Source organism: Euleptes europaea, chromosome 6 (genome assembly GCF_029931775.1).
Source record: "Euleptes europaea isolate rEulEur1 chromosome 6, rEulEur1.hap1, whole genome shotgun sequence".
Classification (NCBI taxonomy): Eukaryota; Metazoa; Chordata; class Lepidosauria; order Squamata; family Sphaerodactylidae; genus Euleptes; species Euleptes europaea.
Genome location: NC_079317.1, coordinates 10773030 through 10796193, shown reverse-complemented (window position 1 = coordinate 10796193; position 23164 = coordinate 10773030). Strand labels below are relative to the sequence as shown.

Below are 23164 nucleotides of genomic sequence, written 5' to 3'. Positions count from 1 at the left end.
GGCAGGCATCTTCAGAGGAGTAACACTGAAGGACAGTGTCTCTCAGTGTCAGGTGTGTAGGAAGAGTAATATATAGTCAGAAAGGGGTTGGGTTGAGCTGAATCATTGTCCTGCAAAAAGTATCAAAGGTAATGTGCTAATCATTGTCCTGTAAGTATCAAGATAATGTGCTAATGAGGGTGTGGTATGTTAATATGGAACCATTGTATCCTGAAGTGATCTGTTAATGAGTGAAATCCAAAGCTAATCTGCATGGCTATTGTTGACTGTAGTCTTTGTTAGTCTGGAGGTTTTCAGGACAGGAAGCCAAGCCTTATTCATTCAATGGTTCCATATTAACATACCACACCCTCATTAGCACATTATCTTGATACTTACAGGACAATGATTAGCACATTGATACTTTTTGCAGGACAATGATTCAGCTCAACCCAACCCCTTTCTGACTATATATTACTCTTCCTACACACCTGACACTGAGAGACACTGTCCTTCAGTGTTACTCCTCTGAAGATGCCTGCCACAGCTGCTGGCGAAACGTCAGGAAAGAAAATACCAAGACCACGGTTACACAGCCCGGATAACCTACAAGAACCTCTTGGTCCAATTCAGGAAGGCTCGCTTGTTGGAGAGTTTTATGTTCTTGTCTGTGTGCGGGCAGAAAATTGCTGGACCTTGGGACTTTTTCTAGCCCTAGGCCCAGCCCTGACCTGGATAGCCCAGGCTAGCCCAATCTCATCAGCCAGCATTGTGTAGTGGTTAAGAGCGGTGGTTTGGAGCAGTGGCCTCTAGTCTGGAGAACTGGGTTTGATTCCCCACTCCTCCACATGAGCGGTGGAGGCTAATCTGGTGAACTGGGTTGGTTTTCCCCACTCCTCCACATGAAGCCAGCTGGGTGACCTTGGGCTAGTCACACTCTCTCAGCCAAGCTGATTTGATTCTTCCTTAAGTGGTAGAGAAAGTCGGCATATCAAAACCAACTCTTCATCTACTACTACTACTTCTTGGAAGCTAAGCAGGGTCAGCCCTGGCTAGTACTTGGGTGGGAGACCACAGGGTTGCTACACAGAGGCAGGCAATGGCAAACCACCTCTCTACATCTCTTGCCTTGAAAATCCTAGGGGATCAGCAGGAGATAGCTACGACTTGGTGTCACTTTCCACCACCAACCCGCCCAGGAAAGAGAAGTGTTTTTCTTTTATCGCCGATGTCATCATTTCTGGAAGTTTTGCCAGATGACATCGGTGTGGAGGAGGGCTTTGCTCTCTCTCTCTCTCCCTGTCTCCATTAGATAAGACACACGCAGAGCAATTTTCCACCTCGCCTCCAGGCATTTCTTTCTACGGCTGACAGGCCTGGTTTGTGGGTTTTTAATGAGATTGGGAAAAGGGCTAGAGATAATTGCTGGCGTGTGTCTTCTTCTCTACTTGCCCCTTCCTTTCCCTCTGCAGTTCAATCTCCATCTCACCGGAGACATTCATGCGATTACGGCATCCAACAACCTGGTGGCCGCCTCCATCGATGCCCGCATTTTTCACGAAGCGACGCAGTCGGATCAGGTAAACCCAGTACAACTTGTTTTTCCCCCGATGCCTGTGCTGTACAACGTCAGTGTGCCAAAGTGTGTGAGGTGTCCTGCCGCTGCTAAACTGAGAGGGAATATGATAACCATCTTCCAAGTACTTGAAGGGCTGTCCATATAGAGGAGGGTGCCGAGTTGTTTTCTGTTGCCCCAGAAGGTCGGACCAGAACCTACGGGTTGTAATTAAATCAAAAGAGTTTCCGTCTAGACATTAGGAAGAATTTTCTAACAGTTAGAGCGGTTCCTCAGTGGAACAGGCTTCCTCGAGAGGTGGTAAGCTCTCCTTCCCTGGAGGTTTTTAAGCAGAGGCTAGATGGCCATCTGTCAGCAATGCTGATTCTATGACCTTAAGCAGATGATGGGAGGGAGGGCATCTTGGCCATCTTCTGGGCATGGAGTAGGGGTCACTGGGGGTGTGGGGAGGGAGGTAGTTGTAAATTTCCTGCATTGTGCATGGGGTTGGACTAGATGACCCTGGTGGTCCCTTCCAACTCTTATGTTCCTACGAATTGATGCAGAACATCGCAGAAAGCTTTCAAGCCCTTGAGGATTCTCCATCAGACTGGATGGAGGGGCTGTGGCTCAGTGGTAGAACATCTGCTTGGCATGCAGACGCTCCCATGTTCAATCCCTGGCATCTCCAGTTAAAGGGACTAGGCAAGTAGGTGATGTGAAAGACCTCTGCCTGAGACCCTGGAGAGCCGCTGCCGGTCTGAGTAGACAATACTGACTTTGATGGACCAAGGGTCTGATTCAGTAGAAGGCAGCTTCAGCAATGCTGATTCTATGACCTTAGGCACTTCATGAGAGGGAGGGCATCTTGGTCATCTTCTGGGCATGGAGTAGGGGTAACTGGAGGTGTGGGGGGAGGTAGTTCTGAATTTCCTGCATTGTGCAGGAGGTTGGACTAGATGACCCTGGTGGTCCCTTCCAACTCTCTGATTCTATGAAATACACCCCTTGCTTTCCTAGGCGCTTTACTCTCGCTTGGTTCCTTTGATCGATGGCACCAGGAAGTTTTCCGATATCCAGATCCGGAGATTGCAGGTGAACAAGTAGCTCCCCTTACTCCGACATCCCCCAGAGATATGCTTAGAGCTGTGTCTGCCCGTCATGTCCACCAGTACAGAATTTGATATCTGGTGCAGCACGCCACATCTTGATCCTCTAATACACGAGACCAGACAGCTCAGATACGAAGATATAAACATGACTTGGGAACCAGGCTTAAATAGGGTTCCCCCCCCCCCACTTTGGTGACACAATTAAAAGTTACAGTCCTTCTGGGAAAGTTGAGATACGCGGTGGAAAGAGGATTGATCTATCGTTGTAAGGCACAATAGATGAATGGGGCCTGCAGATTCAAAAGCCAAATATCCCGTATAGTTAGGAGTAGTCAGTGGGGGGTGGCTGTTGTCTACAGTCCGTGTTTGTGGACTTCCTTGTGGCTTCTCCCTCCTTGTTTTATTTTTGAAAATACTCCAATGAGACTGCCTAGCGGTCCATTTCCTGTAACTCTCTTTTCTTTTTGTTCTTTTTTCCATCCCCCCCCCCCCCATTTCTTCTTTTCCTCTCCAGAGATTACATATTAAGAAGACGGACCCAGACACTTTGACGGAAGATGAGATTAAGAAATTTGTGAGACTGGATATTGATCCGGAGAGTATAACATGGGCAAGAGGTATCCAGGCAAAAATAACAGAGACAAGGAAACTGAATAATGTTCAAAAGGATGAAGGGGTTGAAAGGGCTTTTATGGGCAAGAACACTAGGTGGAGGTTGAAAGTATGTGACATTTACCAAAACCTATTTTAAACGAGTGTATTAGATGGTTGGCGAGCCATCATGGTGTACTGATTAAAGTGTCAGATTAGGACCTGGGAAACCCAGGTTTAAATCCCCACTGTGCCATGGAACCTTTCTGGGTGACCTTGGGCCAGTCACGCGCTCTCAGCCCTGACCCTGGCTAGTGTTTGGATGGGAAACCTCCAAGGAATACCGGGGGCATGATGTGGAGACAGACAATGGCAAACCACCTCCCAACATCCCTTGCCTTGAAAACCCTACGGGGTCACCATAAGTCAGCTGTGACGTGATGGCAAAACACAATTAGATGGTAAGCTATCTGACGAAAGGAGCTTTGACTCTCGAAAGCTGACACCTCCAAAATCGTGTTGGTCTCTGCGGTACTGCTGGACTCTGCAGACCAACATGGCTACCCTCTGAAGCTGTCTGTGAACTTGGATATGGAAATCTTAACTGCCGAGAGGCACGCATTTAGCAATTTGGAAGGCCTCACGTTGTAGCCTTTTAATCAGCGGCATGCTGAGAGAAGCTGATTTGTTATTTCCATTTAGCTTTCCAAGTTTGAATCTTTTTGCTATTTTTGAGCTTACTGGGGGGAAAAGAGAAGCCTGAGTGGGTGAAGGGGGCATGTTTCCCTTTCAAGAGACTTTGATAAAGGTAAAGATAGTCCCCTGTGCAAGCACCAGGTCATTACTGACCTATGGGGTGACGTCACATCACGACATTTACTAGGCAGACTTATGTTTACCGGGTGGTTTGCTATTGCCTTCTCCAGTCCTCTACATTTTACCCCCAGCAAGCTGGGTACTCATTTTACTGATCTGGGAAGGATGGAAGGCCAAGTCAATCTTGAGTCATCTACCTGAAACCAACTTCCGTCGGGATCGAACTCAGGTCGTGAGCAGAGCATTGACTCTGTGTCACAGGGCTCGTATATATAATATATATAATTTCCTGCCATTTCCTAAGAAATGTGTTCTTGAAAGTCTAGCTCTTGCCACGTTAGTGGGACTAGATCTTATTTTATCCCATAAGCAGCAGCCTCTGAAAACTTAGACGGGGTCAGATCACGTGCATGTCTGTAATGTAGGCATCCAATGGAGCAGTCCTAAGCACTGTTATGCCCTTCTAAGTCTGTTGAAGTCAGTGGGCTTTAGAAGAGGGTATAACTCTTGGCTCAATCATCAACCAAAAGGGAGATTGCAACCAAGAAATCAGAAGGAGGTTGAGACTGAGAAGGGCATCCATGAAGGAGCCAGAAAAGATCCTTCAGTGTAGGGAAGCCTCGATGGAAACCAAGATCAAGAAAATTAGTATGATGGTATTCCCTGTTACTGTGTATGGTGTGGAAGAAGAAGTAGAGTTGGTTTTTTATATGCTGACTTTCTCTACCACTTAAGGGAGAATCAAACCGGCTTACATTCACCTTCCCTTTTCCTCCCCACAACAGACACCCTGTGAGGTAGGTGGGGCTGAGAGAGTGTGACTAGCCCAAGGTCACCCAGCTGGCTTCGTGTGTAGGAGTGGGGAAACAAATCCAGTTCACCAGATTAGCGTCTGCCGCTCATGTGGAAGAGTGAGGAATCGAACCCGGTTCTCCAGATAAGAGTCCACGCTCCAAACCACCGCTGTTAACCACTACAGCACTCTGGCTCTCACACCGCACTGGCTGGACAATGAAGAAGGCTAATAGGAAGGAAAATAGAATGCTAATGGAATCCTAATAGGAAGGAAATGGGTTCATTAGAAATGTGGTGTTGGAGGAGAGTTTTACAGATACTGTGGACCGTTGACTGGCCCAAGGTTCCCCAGTGGTCTTTATGGCAGAATGTGGATTTGAAGTCCGGTCTTCCTTGTCTGAGATGGCCGTGCTGCAAGTATACGTGGTCCTTCTGGTTTTGTTTTCAGCATTCGGGTTCTGTTTATGAGACCAGATGGGAACGAAGCTGTGCTCAAACAGAATGGGAAACTGGAGGCAACTGCCTAACAGTTTTGGAGCCTTGTGGCCTGATCGCCACTGTACCATAAACGTACATACATACATCTGCTTAGTTGGTGTTTCCTACGGGGTTCTAAAGTTTTACCTTTCATTGACCACATATTCATAGTCATAAGAACTGGCTGAGGGAGGGAAGGGAACATTCTATTTTTTTTAATATAAATTTTTATTATTTTTATAATAAAAACAAAACAAAACAAACACATAAAAGTATAAAGAAAATACAAACAAGCACTTATAGATCAGTTAAAACGACATAATATAATAAAAATTTACAAAGTTCACAGTGCTCTAAAGACCCACCACCCACCTTAATACAGTGTCCCCTCACCACAGTGAACTTCCAGAGAAGTGCTATAACAGTTTTAAAAATTAAGATAGTAACAACATTATAAAACTAATTAATCAATTATCTATAACTCATTAACTAAATTAGTAAAATTCGTTTTCGCCAGTTTGTCCCAAAATGTGGCGGCCTTTGACCATGTTTTCTTAAATTCTTCCATATCCTTTCCATGTAAGGAATCTGTTAATTTGGCCATCCGCATATACATCCATAATTTCTGTCTCCAGTCAATAATTGAAGGTTTATTTACTTGCTTCCAGGTTTTAGCTATTGTAATTCTTGCTGCTGCAAAACTATATTGACATATGTCTCTATCACTTCTATCCATTTTATCTTTAGGTATTCCCAATAAGCAAAAGGAAGGATCCATTTTTACTTTAAAGTTAATCAAATTGTTAGTTTCATTTAATACTTTTCTCCAAAATCTTTTAATTTTTTTACAGAACCACCATGCATGCATAAATGTTCCTTTTTCATTTCCACATTTCCAACATAAATCCGAATCACCTTTTTTCATTTTACTTATCATGATAGGAGTAATGTACCATCTATAAAACATTTTATATAAATTTTCTCTTATTTCATTAGTAATTGTAAATTTATATTCTTTTTTCCACAAATTTTCCCATATTTCCAAATCAATATTATATCCTAACTCCTTCATCCATTTCACCATCACTGGTTTAATCCTTTCTTGTTCTAGATTTACTTCAATTAACAATTTATAAAACCTTCCTAGCAATCCTTTATTTCCCTTATTTTATATAATTTCTAATTTGGATTTATTTTTATTAAATCCTTTCACCTTATCTTTATTAAATATATCTTTTAATTCATAATACATAAACCAGTCTTTTATTTTAAGCTCTTCTCTACTCTTTAATGACCAAACCCCTTCCCTACAGTATATAATTTCTCTATAAATATCCATATCTAAATTTAATTGTATACCTCTTTTCATAGAAGCCTCTACTGGATTAATCCACCCTGGGGTTTTATTTTCCAAAAATCCTTTATATTTTTTCCAAATTTGAAATAAGCCAAATCTGATGATATGAGAATTAAATTCTTTATTCACTTTCTCCTCATACCATAAATATGCATGCCATCCAAAACGTAAATTAAATCCTTCCATTTCTAATAGTTTGGGGAACATTTTCTTTTACATCATCATCATCATCAAATAGAGCATCTTCGCTGAAGTTCTCAAAATGCTGAATTGTTAAATTCTTTGGCACAACTGCCTTCTGGGCTGCCGGCAACGTTCACAGGCTTGTTTTAACTCTGCCAAGTGAGATTTGTTCTCCCCTCCATGCCTGGATGATTTGAAAGCTGACTTCTTCCATCTTGAAGTTTTCAGACATCAATCTCTGGCCTTGTGCACGTAGGAGATGGCTCCTGTCGCTCTCTTTTTAAATCTTTTGGCATCCATTCATTCTCTCTTTTTCTCTCCCCCTTTCCCGCTGTGCAGTGTTGGACACCAATGACCGATTTCTGCGGAAGATCACTATCGGCCAGTCGCTGACAGAGAAAGGGCATTCCCGCACGGTAAGTGACTTTTCCTTTGCCCTTTGGGGGTCTTTGCTTTGTAGAAAAAGGAAAAAAAAGACTGAGAACAGTGGCTTTTTAAAAAAAAACTTCTTCAGCAAATTTGCTGGACTTGAGCAAAATTTTATGAGCGTTATTTTCTGCGACTCTGATCTTTCCTTTATCCCTCAGAAGTTCCTTGAGCCATTGATCTTGAGCAGCATAAATCTAATGTTTGAGGGGCGACTCTGATCTAGGAAACTATTCTTCGCCCTTGACTAGCGTGGTGTAGTGGTAAAGAGCAGTGGACTCTAATCTGGAGAACTGGGTTTGTTTCCCTATTCCTCCCTATGAGCGGCAGACTCTGATCTGGAGAACAGGGTTGGTTTCCCCTCTCCTCCACATGAAGCCTGTTGGGTGAACTTGGGCTAGTCATAGTTCTCTCCGGACTTTCTCAGCCCCACCTACCTCACAAGGTGTCTGTTGTGGGGAGAGGAAGGGAAGGAAATTGTAAGCTGCTTGGAGACTCCTTAAAGGTAGAGAAAATCGGGGTATAAAACCCATCTCCTCTTCTTTTCTCTCCCTTCTGCTTTGTTTTAATGTCTCCCCGTTGCCTCTTCCTCTGTCTCCCCAGACCCAGTTTGACATCACAGTAGCCAGTGAGATCATGGCTGTTTTAGCGCTCACGGATAGTCTGGAAGACATGAGGAGACGGCTGGCCAGAATGGTGGTGGCGTCCAGTAGGGAAGGCATCCCAGTGACCACAGAAGATCTGGTAAGTGGATCATTATCTTGCCAGAAACGAAATCTGGGATGAAAGTTGCAGGGATTGACTCAAAGAAATGACAGAGCTCTGATTCTAAGCCCAAGCAAGCTGGCTCGTAGTTTGTGGGATAATTCCGATGAAATCTCTTGAATTTAGATGTAAGGCTCAGCAACTTAAACCTACATGATCTGGGCCCACAAATCCCCTAAGAGTGTTCTCTTTTAAGCCTTCTCATCGGCATAGAGAACCTGACAAGGCCCTACTCCAGAGTTCCACTGTTGGGTGACAGCTACCAGAGGCGGGGCGTTCTCTATGATGGGCCCCCGTGTTGCACAAGGTGCTCCTGAAGAAGAAGAAGCCGCTCTGAATAAAGACAGAGATGGGAAAGGTCAAGACCTGGGCAAGAATGGCCATGGAAGTAACTTTTCATCCTTCTTTTCTCTAGGGAGTGAGTGGCGCTCTGACAGTTCTGATGAAAGACGCTATTAAGCCAAACCTCATGCAGACTTTGGAGGTAGGTGAACACACATGAACACATGAGGCTGCCTTCTACTGAATCAGACTCTCGGTCCATCAAAGTCAGTATTGTCTACTCAGACCGGCAGCGGCTCCCCAGGGACTCAGGCAGAGGGTCTTTCATATCGCCTACTTGCCTAATCCCTTTAACTGGAGATGCCAGGGATTGAACCTGAGACCTTCTGCGTGTCGAGCAGATGCTTTGCCACTGAGCCACAGCCCCTCTCATGGCTCTCCATGGTCTCAGGCTGAGGTCTTTCACATCACCTACTTGCCCAGTCCCTTTAATTGGAGATGCCGGAGACTGAGCCTGGGGCCTTCTGCAGGCCAAGCAGATGCTCTACCGCTGAGCCACAGCCCCTCCCCAACTGACTGTTACATATTCTACGTTAGCAGATGGCTGCATATTGGAATATCTGCCAGCGGGTGACCTTTTGCTGTGTGTGTTAAGTACCATCAAGTCGCTTCCGACTCATGGCGACCCTATGAATCAAAGTCCTCCAAAACGTCCTGCCTTTGACAGCCTTGCTCAGATCTTGCAAATTGAGAGCTGTGGCTTCATTTATTGAGTCCATCCATCTCTTGTTGGGTCTTCCTCTTTTCCTAGCATTTTGGACCAGCTTTTCTTACTTCACCCCCCTATGTTTTTGCCACCTTTTCTTTCTGACAGGGCGACCCGGTGTTTGTCCACGCTGGTCCGTTTGCCAACATCGCTCACGGCAACTCCTCCATCGTAGCAGATAAGATTGCCCTGAAGCTGGTTGGCAAGGAAGGGTTTGTGGGTAAGTTGTGGGGGATTCTCGCTGACCTTTAACTCTGGCTTTGGTCGTCTGTTTGTTCAAGTGGGTGGAGAAATGCGCTGCACCCTAGAAATCACATTGATATTTCAAGAAACTGGGACCGCGCAATGTCTGTGAACGGGAACCCCAGCTGAAAATCCAAAGCTGGAAGAGGAAAGGTGCCGGGGGCGAGTCATCAAACCCCAATCACAGGACACTTCAGGGCTTAGTTATGCAAATGGCTCTGTACAGAATAACAACTGAAGAAAAAAGGGGAACAAAGAAACTCAACCTAAAAGTCAGGGGAAATGAAAGGGGTTGAGCTATTGTTATTTATGTGTATAACTTCAACGTTGGTTGATGTTATACACATCCTGAAACGCTGGACAAGATGTAGCCGTGAGCCATGTTTTAAGATGCATGGACTAACTATTTTAACATAAAGCCACACAGAATAAAAGGCTTTTATATATATTTTTACTGTGTACAACGTTTGTTATATGTCAGGATGTGTATTGTAAAGTTGTGTCTGTATGACCACTAAGGAAGGCCTCTAAAAGGATGAAATGCATCTGGTTAGATTTTGGTCATTTTATGTACTAGCATCAACATGTGTTGGTAATATTTGTAGCTATGTTTGTGCTTTTTAAGAAGCCTTATTTTAGGCCCTGTGTTTTAAAATACAATTGTGCACAATATATAATAAAATTAGATTTATTGGTTGTTACATTAGATAGTGTTTAGCTCAACCCCTTTGATTCCCTCTGTACAGAGTAAGACAGAAGGTTTACCACCTGACACCTCTGCTAGACTTTGTCAGATAGCTGACAAAGGGAGCTTTGACTCTTGAAAACTTACACCCTGAAACCTTGTTGGCCTCTAAGGTGCTCCTGGACTCAAATGCAGCTGTTCTACTGCAGAACGATGTGGTTACCTGACGAAAGGAGCTTTGATTCTCGAAAGATTTTACCCTGAGATCTCGTAGGTCTCTTAAGGTGCTCCTGGACTCAAATCTAGCTGTTCTACTGCAGACCCAGACGGATACCCTCTGAAACTCTGCTAGACAGGAAAGCCAAGACAGCAGCCAGGGGCTTTTCCAGTCCCCTGAACGCTAAGGGAATGGGGCTTGAAAGACCGTTTCCCTCACAGAGCTCCTTTGAGGAAGAGTGGGATTTAAAAAAAGAATTAAAAATTCTGTGGTGTTGAGAGATGTGGGGGAGGGGGGATGTTCAGAAGCCTGGTTATCCATATTTCTTTTCTTTCTTTTTTTGTCTCATGATGAGCTTTTCTGACGTTGCACTTTAGCTGCGGTTGCCCATCTAGCGTTCGGGCATTTTCCATCGTATTGTTCGGCTTTGCAATTGTTAGGCCTCTTTTCCCCCCCTCTTTACCCTGCCTCTTCAATAAAAAAAAAGGAGGAATAGCATAGGAAATGACACAGGGAGGGGAATAACAATAGCACCGTGCAGAAAGGAAGAAGGTGTGCAGTCTGATTTCTGTGCCTGTCTTCATAATAACATGTTTTTGTTCTGCCTACAGTGACAGAAGCCGGCTTTGGAGCAGATATTGGCATGGAAAAGTTCTTCGACATCAAGTGCCGGTATTCTGGCCTCCAGCCCCATGTGGTCGTCTTGGTTGCTACCATCCGAGCACTCAAAATGCACGGCGGAGGGCCGACGGTGAGCGCTGGGGGACCCCTGCCACCCCTTGTTGGCCTTTTGAGTCAGGATGATCCAATGAGAGCCAGTGTGGCATAGTGGTTAGGACAGATAAAAGGAAGTATTTTTTCACACAAAGCATAGTTAAATTGTGGAACTCCCTGCCCCAGGATGTGGTGATGGCTGCCAGCTTGGATGGCTTTAAGAGGGGAGTGGACATATTCATGGAGGAGAGGGGTATTCATGGCTATTAGTTAGAATGGATACTAGTCATGCTGCACACCTATTCTCTCTAGTATCAGAGGAGCATGCTCATTATTTTGGGTGCAGTGGAACACAGGCAGGATGGTGCTGCTGCAGTAGTCTTGTTAGTGGCTTCCTGGAGGCACCTGGTTGGCCACTGTGTGAACAGACTGCTGGACTTGATGGGCCTTGCTCTGATCCAGCAGGGCCGTTCTTATGTTATGTTCTTATGATGCCAGGCTAGGACCTCAAATCCCCACTCTGCCACGTAAGCTTGCTGGGTGACCTTGGGACAGTCACACTTTCTCCACCTAACCTACCTCACAAGGTTGTTCTGAGAATAAAACGGAGTAGAGGAGAATGACGTAAATGGCTTTAGGGAGAAAGGCAGGGTGTGAGTGTGTGTGTTAAGTGCTGTGAAGTCGCTTCCGACTCATGGCGACCCTATGAATCAATGTCCACTCCAAACCAGTGCTCTTAACTACTACACCACGCTGGCTAGCCTACCAATCCTTTGCTAATGAGATCTTCCGTGCGCTGACGGTGATCTGACACCTTTCAGTCTGGTGTGTCTCCTCTTTGGCACTCTGCACCTGGTACTGAAAAGTAACAGCACGCCCCGCGAGGCTGTGAATCACTCTTTGCAAATTAATGAGCAGGAAACGATTGCTATTTGGTTCATTACGTTAAGTGCCAAGCTCTTGAAGAGGCATACAGCTGAGCCTTGTACAAGGACACAACTTTTTGTTGTGTCCTTGTACAGGAGTTTCACGCATTCTCCTCCCCTTTTCGGGAGGCTTGCAGGTAGACTCGGCAATCAAATCGCAGTACAGAGGAAATTGATTATCTCCCCTCACACGCACAGTTGATACCCTTCTCTTGTTCTTTGCAGGTCACGGCTGGGGTCCCCTTGCCGAAGGAATACACAGAAGAGGTAAAAATGGCTTGCGTTTAATTAAAAGAAAAATCCAGTGGCACCTTGACAACGAACTACATTTATTTCAATATGAGCTTTCTTGGGTCACTGCCCACTTTGTCAGATAGATACCGTTGGGCTGTGTCCCATGAAAGCTCATATTGAAACAAATGTTGTTAGTCTTCAAGGCACCACTGGATTTTTGTTTTATTTTGCTGTGACAGACTACCCCGGCTACCCCTTTGCTTTGGATTGATGCCCTTTATTGGTTTTTGCTTTCATACAGCCGGGCCTCACACTGGTCCGGGTCTTAAGACCCATTGTTGGCCTGAATGGGGGCGGAGGTGGAAAATCCTTCCTCTTTAAGCAGGGGTGAGCTGGTGTTTCCTCTTTGATTGCTGCTGGGAGAGGGAGGGGCTGTGGCTCAGTGGCAGAGCATCTGTTTGGTGTGCAGAAGGTTCTAGGTTCAATCCCCAGCATCTCCAGTTAAAAGGATCAGGTGGCAGGTGATGTGAAAGACCTCTGCCTGAGACCCTGGAGAGCCACTACCAGTCTGAGTAGACAATACAGGCCTTGGTAGTTCTGTGGTCTCATTCAGTATAAGGCAGCGTCATACTGTGGGGTGGGGTCATGGATAGGGTGGCCAACCTCCAAGTGGTGGCTGGAGATCTGCCACTATTACAACTGATCTCCAGGCAACAGAGATCATTTCACCTGGAAGGTGGACTCTATGTAATTGCACCCCATTGAAGACCCTCCCCAAACCCTGCCCTCCTCAGGCTGTACCCTCCAAATCTCCCAAGTATTTCACAACCTGTAGCTGGCAACCCTAGTTGTGATTCAGTGATAGAGCACCTGGTTGGCATACAGAAGGTCCCCGGTTCAATCCCTAGCAGTTAAAAGGATCAGGTGGTACGTGATGTGAAAGACCCCTCTACCTAACACTCTGGAGAGGTGCTGCCAGTCTGAGTAGGCAATACTGACCTTGATGGACCAAGGATCTGAGTCAGTAGAGAGCAGCTCCATGCGCTCAAGATTCAGTGCTATATACGGCATGGTGCCTAAAGGCAATGTACACGTGATTATTCCTTCACTTGTCGTGAAAAGAGACATACAGAGGAGAGGCTGTGGCGCCTGAGCAGGGGGTTTGAAAAGTGCCATCCTCCCCCCTGCTCCCTGTTTGCGTTGGATGAAGATGGCACAGTTTGGGCCATGGCACATAGAGGCGCTGCCAAATGAAGTACTGCCGCTCTGCTGTGTTCAGTTGTAATTGCGACATCGATTTGCCGCTCTGCTCTTTTGGGTTTTAATTGCAATGTCGATTTGCAATTTAAAGCAAACAGAGAGAGAGAAAGAATGAAAAAAAGACCTGAGGTTCCTCAATTGGCCCAAGATGGAGCTTGTGCCTGGAGAAGCTAGAATAAAGTTGTGCTGGATGATTCCTTTACTTTAATGACACCGTTCATGTGGCCAATTCAGCCCTGAACGATGTCACACTGAGACCAAAATAAAAAGGAACTATCTAAATAATCCATAAGGAAATCAGTATTTTTTAATCTTAATTGACGGAAAGAAATTTGGCGACTGCCAATGTAGGATCAAAATCCACCCTTGCTAAAAGAACCCTCAGATTGTCCCGTTCAGAGACAGATTCCTGAATAAAAGGCTTTATCCATCTGTCTCTAGCCTCGTTGAGCAAGCCACATCTAAACAAGGAATGCTGAAGAGTGTGTATTTGGCCAGAACCACACTGACATACTCTTTCACAGTACGGTACCCTATTTAAACAGCCTGTTAACTCCCCTGATGGGATGGCATTTAGTCTAGCCAACATAAATAATTGTCTGTATCGCGGGATTATCAGAAAATCAAAGTACACTGGGAGGGAATTGCGGCAAGTTACTGCTGAAAGATTCCACTGCAGCTTTGTCAGTCTGTTTCTCTCCTGCTACTGAGTCACAGCCTCTCCCTGAATTGATACCCCAAGTGTGCTTTAAACAGGGGGGTGGTTGGCTTGCAGATCATTCTCTTTCACTTGAGTACCACACCAGCTGCTATGTATTTATCCTTCCTAGGGGTGTCAGATTGGTATGGTCCGTGGCTCAATGGCAGAGTGCCTACTTGGCATGCAGAAGGTCCCAGGTTCAATCCCCAACATCTCCAATTAAAAGGATCCAGTGGTGGCTGATGTGTAAGACCGCTGAACCCATAAAGCTGCTTTATACTGAATCAGACCCTTGGTCCATCAAAGTCAGTATTGTCTACATAGACTGGCAGCGGCTCTCCAGGGCCTCAGGCAGAGATCTTTCATATCACCAACTTGCCTAGTCTTTAACTGGTGATGGTGGGGATTGAACCAGGGACCTTCTGCATTCCAAGCAAATGCTCTACCACTGAGCCACAGCCCTTCCCCTGCCTGAGACCCTGGAGAGGCTGCTGCCACTCTGAGTAGATAATACTGTCCTTGATGCATCAATGGAGTGACTCAGCTTCATGATCTAGGCTGATCCTGCATTGAGCAGGGGGTTGGACTAGATGGCCTGTATGTCCCCTTCCACTCTGTGATTGTATGAGGGGCTGTGGCTCAGTGGCAGAGCATCAGCTTGGCATGCAGAAGGTCCCAGGTTCAATCCCTGGCATCTCCAGTTAAAAAGATCCAGGTCGGAGGCGATGTGGAAGACCTCTGCATGAGACCCCAGAGAGCCGCTGCCAGTCTGAGTTGACAATACGGATCTTGATGGAGCGATGGTCTGATTCAGTATATGACAGCTGTGTGTGGGCTCCTGTGTAAATAGGTATGCAGCATTCCACTGCTAGAAACGCCTCAACATAAGAACATAAGAAAAGCCATGCTGGATCAGACCAAGGCCCATCAAAGTCCAGCAGTCTGTTCACCCAGTGGCCAACCAGGGGCCTCTGGGAAGCCCCCAAACAAAGACGACTGCAGCAGCAATATCCTGCCTGTGTTCCACAGCACCTAATATAATAGGTGCACTCCTCTGATCCTGGAGAGAATAGGTATGCATCATGACTAGTATCCATTTTGACTAGCAGCCATGAATATCCCTCTCCTCCATGAAAATCTCCACTCCCCTCTTCAAGCCTTCCAAGTTGGCAGCCATCACCACATCCTGGGGCAGGGAGTTCCACAATTTAGCTATGTGTTAAATTTTGTAGTTAATGCCTAGTGACTCCATTCTCTGTGCATGTTACAGAGAAAACAAATTTTCGTTTTCCACAATGCTTTTCATAGCATGACTTCTCTTCAGAGGCTGCATGGCCCTGACTCCTTTCCTTGGAGCTGTTGGGAGTGAAAGTCCTTTTCGGGTTCTTGAGAGTGAAAAAAACGCCTTTCATTCCAGTCCGTTCTCCAGTCTTGTGTCTCTTTCCTTTGAAGTGTGTTTTATCTTCTCTGTGAACAAGGATGTAGCATTTCTGAAATGAGGTACTTTGGGCTGTGTTCTTCTTCTTTCATAGAGCTTTTTGCTTTCATTTTCATGCTTTTGTTGTTTAGCGGTAGTTATTTTTTTACACAGCGGGTGGCACAGAAGCCCTGACAGCGTTGCTACTGGAACTAACCCTTTCATTTTCCGTCTCCTTTCTTACAGAACCTTCAGCTTCTGGCAAAAGGTTGTTGTAACTTAAGCAAGCAGATCCAGAATGCCCGGACCTTTGGCGTCCCAGTCGTGGTGGCGGTCAATGCATTCAAGTAAGTGGGAACCCGCGAACCAACCACGAGATACAGCGTTTTGCATGGTGAGAAGAGATAGCCTGAACTGTCTTTTTTTTAAAATCCCCTACTTTATCATCACAGCAACCCTGTGAGGTAGGCTAGGCCGGTGAGCTTCGTAGCCGAGTGGAGATTTGAACCCGGCTCTCCGAAGACCCAGTCCGACATTCTAACTGCTATACATCACTTGCTCTGGCATAACCATAGAGCTGGAACCTGCCTGGAAAAACATCTGATCCAGGAGTGTCAGACTCATCTAATTAAATAAATAATACTGATAATAATAACTTGTAGAGTTCACTGCCTGTGGAGGTAGTGATGGCCACAAGCGTAGATGGCTTTAAAAGGGGATTAGACAGATTCATGGAGGGTACAGCCATCAGTGCTGCTAGCCACAGTGAGTAGAAGAAGAGTTGGTTTTTATACCCCGGTTTTCTCTACCTTTAAGGAGTCTCAAAGCAGCTTATAATTACCTTCCTTGCCCCTCCTCACAACAGACACCTTGTGAGGTAGGTGGGGCTGAGAGAGTTCGGAGAGAACTGTGACTGTCCCAGGGTCACCCAGCAGGCTTGTTGTGAAGGAGAGCGGACACCAACCTGGTTCTTCAGATTAGAGTCCGCTGCTCATGCGGAGGGGTGGGTAATCAAACCCGGTTCTCCAGATTAGAGTCCGCCGCTCTTAAGCACTACACCACGCTTGCTCTCTGTATACAGAGGCAGCAAATCTGTAAATACCAGTACAGCAAGGAGGAGAGGAGGTGATCTCAGGACAAGTCCTTGACATCTATGTCCTATTGTTGGCCCCCCAGGGTAACTGGTTGGCCAATTGGAAATGAGGATGCTGGTCTAGTCCTTACCAGTGAAGAATGAGACAAGCCCCCGAGGCATAATAGCATCTCAGGGACTTAGCAGTGTTCCAAACAGCTGAGTGGCTCCAGTGTCATGGTGAAAAGGGCATATTCAGATGGGCTCCCATATTCCCGTTTTGGGTCTCTAGGAATTGGGAACACCCAAAGGAAACCTAGGTCTGGTCGACCCTCAGGGCCAGGAGGGAAACACATGAAGCTGCCTTATACTGAATCAGACCCGTGGTCCATCAAAGTCAGTATTGTCTACTCAGACCGGCAGCGGCTCTCCAGGGTCTCAGGCCAATGAGGTCTATTCACATCACCTACTTGCCTAGTCCCTTTAACTGGAGATGCTGGGGATTGAACCTGGGACCTTCTGCAAGCAGATGCTCAACCACTGAGCCACAGCCCCTCCCTTTCCCAAAACCTGGTTGAGGAAAGGGGAAGAAGCCCACAGGAGACCGAACTGTGAGGATCAGCTGGACAGTTCACACATGCGAGCAGCTGTAGTGCTTGGAAAGTGGCAGGACAGCCAGGCGGCAAAAGCCATTTCTGGGTGTGGATAAAACCAACCTGTGTCTTATATGCAGCCGCGTCATGTTGCCCTGAGCTGTCCAGAAGGTGCCTCAAAGAGATTCCCACTAACGACTTTCTGCTCTCATGTTCCACATCTTAATTTTGGACCTTGATAAAGCAGAATGCCTTGGTTAACCAGGCAATGCCTTCATTCCCTTAATGCTTACCAGCCAAATTGAATAAGGCAATGATGGGATGAAGATTTAAGGGCTTAATGGTTTGCGGCAGACATTAATAGAGTAAAAAAAACAACCCATGAATGAATCCCTGCCTTCTTCTCCTTCCAGCATAAAAGATTTATGGTGTACATCCTCTTTGGCTCATTGGAGCTGAGCTGGCTGCTACCAGTTCCTTCACAAATCCTAATTCACCTAGAGCAATGGTTCCCAAACATTTCTGGCCACCACCTCCTTGGTCCCACAAACCGAACCCCAGCACCCCCTACCCTATCCAACAAAACAGTTGAAGGGGGCTACCTCTAGCACCCCACCCCCGCAGCCCTCTTGCCTCGTAGTGCCCCCCAAGGTAATCCCACCGCCCCCCAGGGGGTGGTATTGCCCACTTTGGGAACCACTGACCTAGAGGCTGCAAACCCTGGTGTAAATGTTAACATATCACAATCTTTTATCACAAACTATCACAATGGTTAAATTGGAAGCACCCTGCTGGGTCACATATTCTTTCCTCTTTCTTCCCTCCATGCAAATTCTCCCAGCATTAATCATGGAGTCGTGTAATGCTCAACCATGGTTAGTTTTCATCAGGGTTTGCAAACCAAAACCTGGTTGAGGTAAGCATTCATCTCTGCCGCCATGACAGTATGCCCTGGTGAGTGCTTAACAACAGAAGGGAAGGAGAGTTTGATGTGGAGAAGGGAGCATGGAGGGCTTCCCAAGGAGCCACAGAGCATTTCTGAAAGCCAGCTACATCCTGTGGCAGTGAGTTCCACTGGCTTAATTACTTGTCCTTTAGAAAGAGGCGTTGGATCTGTTCTGTATTATTCTGTACGCTAGGCTGTCCGCAGTCCAAGGAAAACCAACTGCTTCCCGCTGTCACTCGTAAATGGATATTTTTACAGATCCGACACGGAGGCGGAGTTGCAGCTGGTCATGCACCGGGCAAAGGAAGCCGGAGCTTTCGATGCTGTGAAATGCACCCACTGGGCCGATGGGGGGAAAGGAGCCTTGGCGTTGGCGGAAGCAGTACAGCAGGCGTCCCAGGCCCCGAACAACTTCAGATTCTTGTATGATGTGGAGGTGAGAATTCGTATGTAAACCTGCGTGGTTGTTCCTTGTAAGATCGTCATTTGGCGGGGATATAAAGGTATGAGGAAGAAAAGGGAGCGTAGTCGGGTTGGCAGGGACTCTGGCGCTGAACACTCTCCCCCTACGCCAAACTGACACGGGTCTTGGCAGCCTTGAAACGTATCCCAGAGTAGAATATAAATCATCTACATCTACATATATTATCAGGATTTAAGTTTAAAAGCATACAAAACTGGATTTATCCCATTTATTTTTGTGCTTGTAGAACGAGGGACACTCCCAGTTTAGGCGCACGAGGCAGAGCCGTAGGAAGGGCTGTGGTTCCGTGGTGCAGTATGGTTTTGCAGGTAGATTTTTCAGGCAGCAGGTCCCAGGTTCCGTCTCCGGCGTGTCCATGCAAAAAGCAGGTAGCAGGACCTGGAAAAAGACCCTTCTTTGCCCAAGACACTGGCCAATAAGAGTAGATTATGCCAGTCTATATGGTAGAAACCAAAGGGGTTGAGCTAAACACTTTCTAATATAGTAAGTAATACATCTAATTTTATTATGAATTGTGCACAATTGTATTTAAAAACCCAGGGCCTAATATACAGGCTTCCTAAAAAGCACAAACATTGTTACAAATATTTCCAAGTCATGTTGATGTTAGTACATAAAATGACCCAAAACTGACCAGACGTGTTTTAGCCTTTTGCAGGCATTCCTCGGTGGCCATACATACACAATTTTATAATACCCATCCTGGCACATAAGTTGTACAAGGTAAAAAATATAAAAGCCTTTTGGAAGGAGAAAAAAGAGGGGTAAAAAATCAATTACTATTAACTTAATAAATTATATAACCAAATTTTTTTTTAATCTAATTTTTTTAAAAGATAATTTAAAAAAATTCTTGAAATTATGTATTTACCATATTTTTCGCTCCATAAGACGCACTTTTTTCCTCCTCAAAAGTGAGGTATGTCGGTGCGTCTTATGGAGCGAATGTGCGGACTCCCGCCAGCTGGCTGGGCGCGCCACTGGCATTCGCCACCCCGACGGCCGGCTGGGAGGCGGGGTATTTAAACTGCTTCGCGCTGCCTGCCTAGGAAATGGGATGGAAACTGAGCCTCGGGACCTGGAAGCGCTGGGGGGAGGTTAAACTCCTCCGCGCTGCCATCCCAGGCAGCGCAGAGCAGTTTAAAGACACCCCCCCCCCCCGCCCGGCTTCTAGGGACTCCCTGGAAGCCGGGCGGGGGGGTCTTGAAAGTGCTCTGCGCTGCCTGGAATAGCAGCGCGGAGGAGTTTAAAGACCCTCCCATGGGCTTCCAGGGAGTCCCTAGAAGCTGGGCGGGGGGGTCTTTAAACTGCTCTGCGCTGCCTGGGATGGCAGCGCGGATGAGTTTAACCTCCCCCCAGCGCTTCCAGGTCCCGAGGCTCAGTTTCCATCCCAGGCAGTGCAGAGCACTTTCAAGACCCCCCCCCCCGCCCGGCTTCCAGGGAGTCCCTAGAAGCCAGGCGGGTCCCCGCCCAACAGCTGAGCCTCAGACCGGGAAGAGGGGGAGGTAAAACTGTTCTGCTCTGCCTAGGCAGGCAGCGCAGAGCAGTTTAAAGACCCCCGCCCGGCTTCTAGGAACTCCCTGGAAACCGGACGGAGGTCTTTATTCGGCAGAATATTTTTCTTGTTTTCCTTCCTCTAAAAACTAGGTGCGTCTTATGGTCAGGTGCGTCTTATGGAGCGAAAAATACGGTAACTTACATTCTGTATGGTTTTATGTTAAAATAGTTTATCCATGTGCCTTAAAACATGGCTCACGGCTCACACCTGGGTTGACATCAATTTTTAAAAAAATAAAGTTATGATGTCCATAAAATAACTCTTTCTATAACAACCCTCCCCTTCCTTAGAACCATCCCTAATTTTCAGTTCAAACTGACCTTGTATGTGATGCGTTTCAGGATGTGTATAACATCAACAAACGTGAAGAACAAAATGGCATGATCTCTACTACATTCAGCTAATAACTCTTAATTGAGGATGATGCGAAGACCCTTCTCTGCCCAAGACCCTGGAAAAAGACCCTTCCCTGCCCAGGACACTGGAGTGTCCTTGCCAATCAGAGTAATTATGAACACATGAAGCTGCCTTATGCTGAATCAGACCCCGGTCCATCAAAGTCAGTATTGTCTACTCAGACTGGCAGTGGCTCTCCTGGGTCTCAGGCAGAGGTCTTTCACATCACCTATCTGCCTAGTCCCTTTAACTAGAGATGCCAGGGATTGAACCTGGGACCTTCTGCATGCCAAGTAGAAACTCTATAACTGAGCCACAGCCCTTCCCCTAATTATGCTGATCTATATGGACCAATAGCCTGGCATTCAAAAGTACTTAGTCTTTATAAAGCATGTTGCAGATATTCTTTTTTTTTATATATAAATTTTTATTAGGTTTTATACTAGAAGTTTTCCATTACATTGAACAACATCTATAATAATATCAAATTTCAATTCTAACTTAAAGTTGTTATAGTTCCATATCATATAATAAAAAAAGAAAAATGGAAAAGTTTTTAGACTTCCCCTTCACCTCTATCTGCCTCTTAATAAAAAGTTCATCCCGTCGTAGGTAATCTAATCTTAATAAACTATCAATACCATATATAGGAAAAAAAAACCATAATCTGTTAGTAAATATACTTATACTTAATCATTATAAAAAAGATCAGAAATAATCCTCTGGATCAGATTAGAAAGTATTCTTCCCATTTTTAACTCATATTCACAATAATGCATCCACGCCCCCCATTCCCCCAAAAACCGAACGTCATTTTCTTCATTTAGAATGGCTGTGAGTTTTGCTATTTCTGCCACTTCAAACATTTTAACAATCCAGTCTTTTTTCTCAGGAGTTTCTAGCCCTTTCCATTTCGCTGCATAAAGCAGTCTCGCAGCTGTTGTGGCATAAATCAAAAAAGTTCTTTGTATTGCTAAGTCGTCTGGAATCATACTCAATAGCATCATTTCTGGTGTTTTGGGTATATTCTTTTGTAGTATTAATCTCAATTCATTATAAATCATGTCCCAGAAGTCTTTGGCTTTGTCACAGGTCCACCACATGTGGTAAAAGGAACCAATTTCTTTGTTACATTTCCAACAAGTAGGGGACATCGTTTTATAAATCTTTGCAATTTTCTTGGGTGTTAGGTACCATCTATACATCATTTTATAAATATTTTCTCGCACTGACTGTGCTTTTATTCCTTTTAGATCTTTGAACCATAATCTTTCCCATTTATTTAAAACAATATCATGTCCCACATTTTGAGCCCAATCGATCATAGTTGGTTTAATCGTATCCTGCTCACAATATATTATTAAAAGGAGATTATACATTTTAGAGATCAGTTTTGTATTATTATCTAGTAAAATCCTTTGAAAAGAAGATTTTTCTTTAGAAAAACCTTTTTTAGCATCTTGTACAAAAACTGATTTGATTTGGTAGTATTGGAGCCATTGTAAATCATCCTTAAGAAGTTGAAAGTCTTTTAGTGAGCATTTCTTTCCTTCCCAATTAATTAGATCTTGATAAGTAATAAATTTGACTGGTCTAAGTGGGCGCAAAGTTAGCATTTCTTGAGGCGATATCCACATCGGTGTTTCTGGTTCCAAAATGTGTTTATATCTCATCCAGATACGAAGTAAAGAGGACCTGATTATATGATTACGAAATGTTGCTTGTAATTTAATTTTATCATACCACAAATAACCATGCCATCCACTTAAATTATTATAACCTTCCAAGTCTAACAAACGTATATTTGACAAGTTCATCCAGTCTTTTAGCCATACTAAAGCTGCCGCTTCAGCATAGAGTTGAAAATTAGGCAGTGCTAAACCTCCTCTAGTTTTTAGATCCACCAAGTATTTATAAGCAGTCCTTGGTTTTTTCCCTTGCCAGATGAAGTTTGAAATGTCTTTCCTCCAAGTTTCAAAATATTTAGTTTGTGATATTATTGGTAAATTTTGGAATAAGAAGAGCATCCTCGGTAAGACATTCATTTGGATCGTTGAAATACGTCCCATTAGTGACAATTTTTTGTTTGACCAAATAATCATATCAGTTTTAATCTTACCCCATAACTTGAGGTAATTGTTGGTTATCAGATCTTTATTCTTTGCAGTAATCCAAATTCCCAGGTATTTAACTTTGTTAGCTTTCTCCCAGCCAGTATATGATATAAATTCCTGTTGCTGTGTTTCCGATAAATTTTTAAATATTATCTTTGTTTTTTCTTGATTCACTTTAAAGCCTGATACTTTTCCAAAATCGTCCAAAGTCTCCTGAAGTATATTCATTGAAGCATGTTGCAGATATTCAGGGGTTTGGGATTTTTAAAACCAGCCTTGGTTTTCAACAATAACTGTATCCCCCCCATCCTTCCTCCGTCTCCAGCCTGACACACGCACAAATCTGACTTCAGACCAAATCTAATTCATACTCTGTTGTCAGCAGTGTAATCGAATCACTCTCTAATGTCCTTGGAACGATGTAGAGTCATTTGTCTAGGCCTGTGCATTTAGCTTAAGCTGAACAGAAAAAAAGCCCCGAAAAATATTTTTTCAGGGAGG

The 23164-nt window shown here is 45.0% G+C and overlaps 1 protein-coding gene across 1 annotated transcript in view; it reads left to right on the top strand.

Moving 5' to 3' along the window:
* Positions 1-23164, top strand: part of MTHFD1 (methylenetetrahydrofolate dehydrogenase, cyclohydrolase and formyltetrahydrofolate synthetase 1) — a 77941-nt gene that overhangs the window by 43093 nt on the left and 11684 nt on the right. Inside the window, exons 14-24 of the mRNA XM_056851511.1 lie at positions 1452-1559; positions 2555-2629; positions 3161-3263; positions 7205-7281; positions 7895-8035; positions 8472-8540; positions 9213-9324; positions 10861-11000; positions 12115-12156; positions 15747-15847; positions 18370-18547. Of these exons, the coding sequence (XP_056707489.1) occupies positions 1452-1559; positions 2555-2629; positions 3161-3263; positions 7205-7281; positions 7895-8035; positions 8472-8540; positions 9213-9324; positions 10861-11000; positions 12115-12156; positions 15747-15847; positions 18370-18547 (1146 nt within the window). The remainder of the gene's footprint in view (positions 1-1451; positions 1560-2554; positions 2630-3160; positions 3264-7204; positions 7282-7894; positions 8036-8471; positions 8541-9212; positions 9325-10860; positions 11001-12114; positions 12157-15746; positions 15848-18369; positions 18548-23164) is intronic.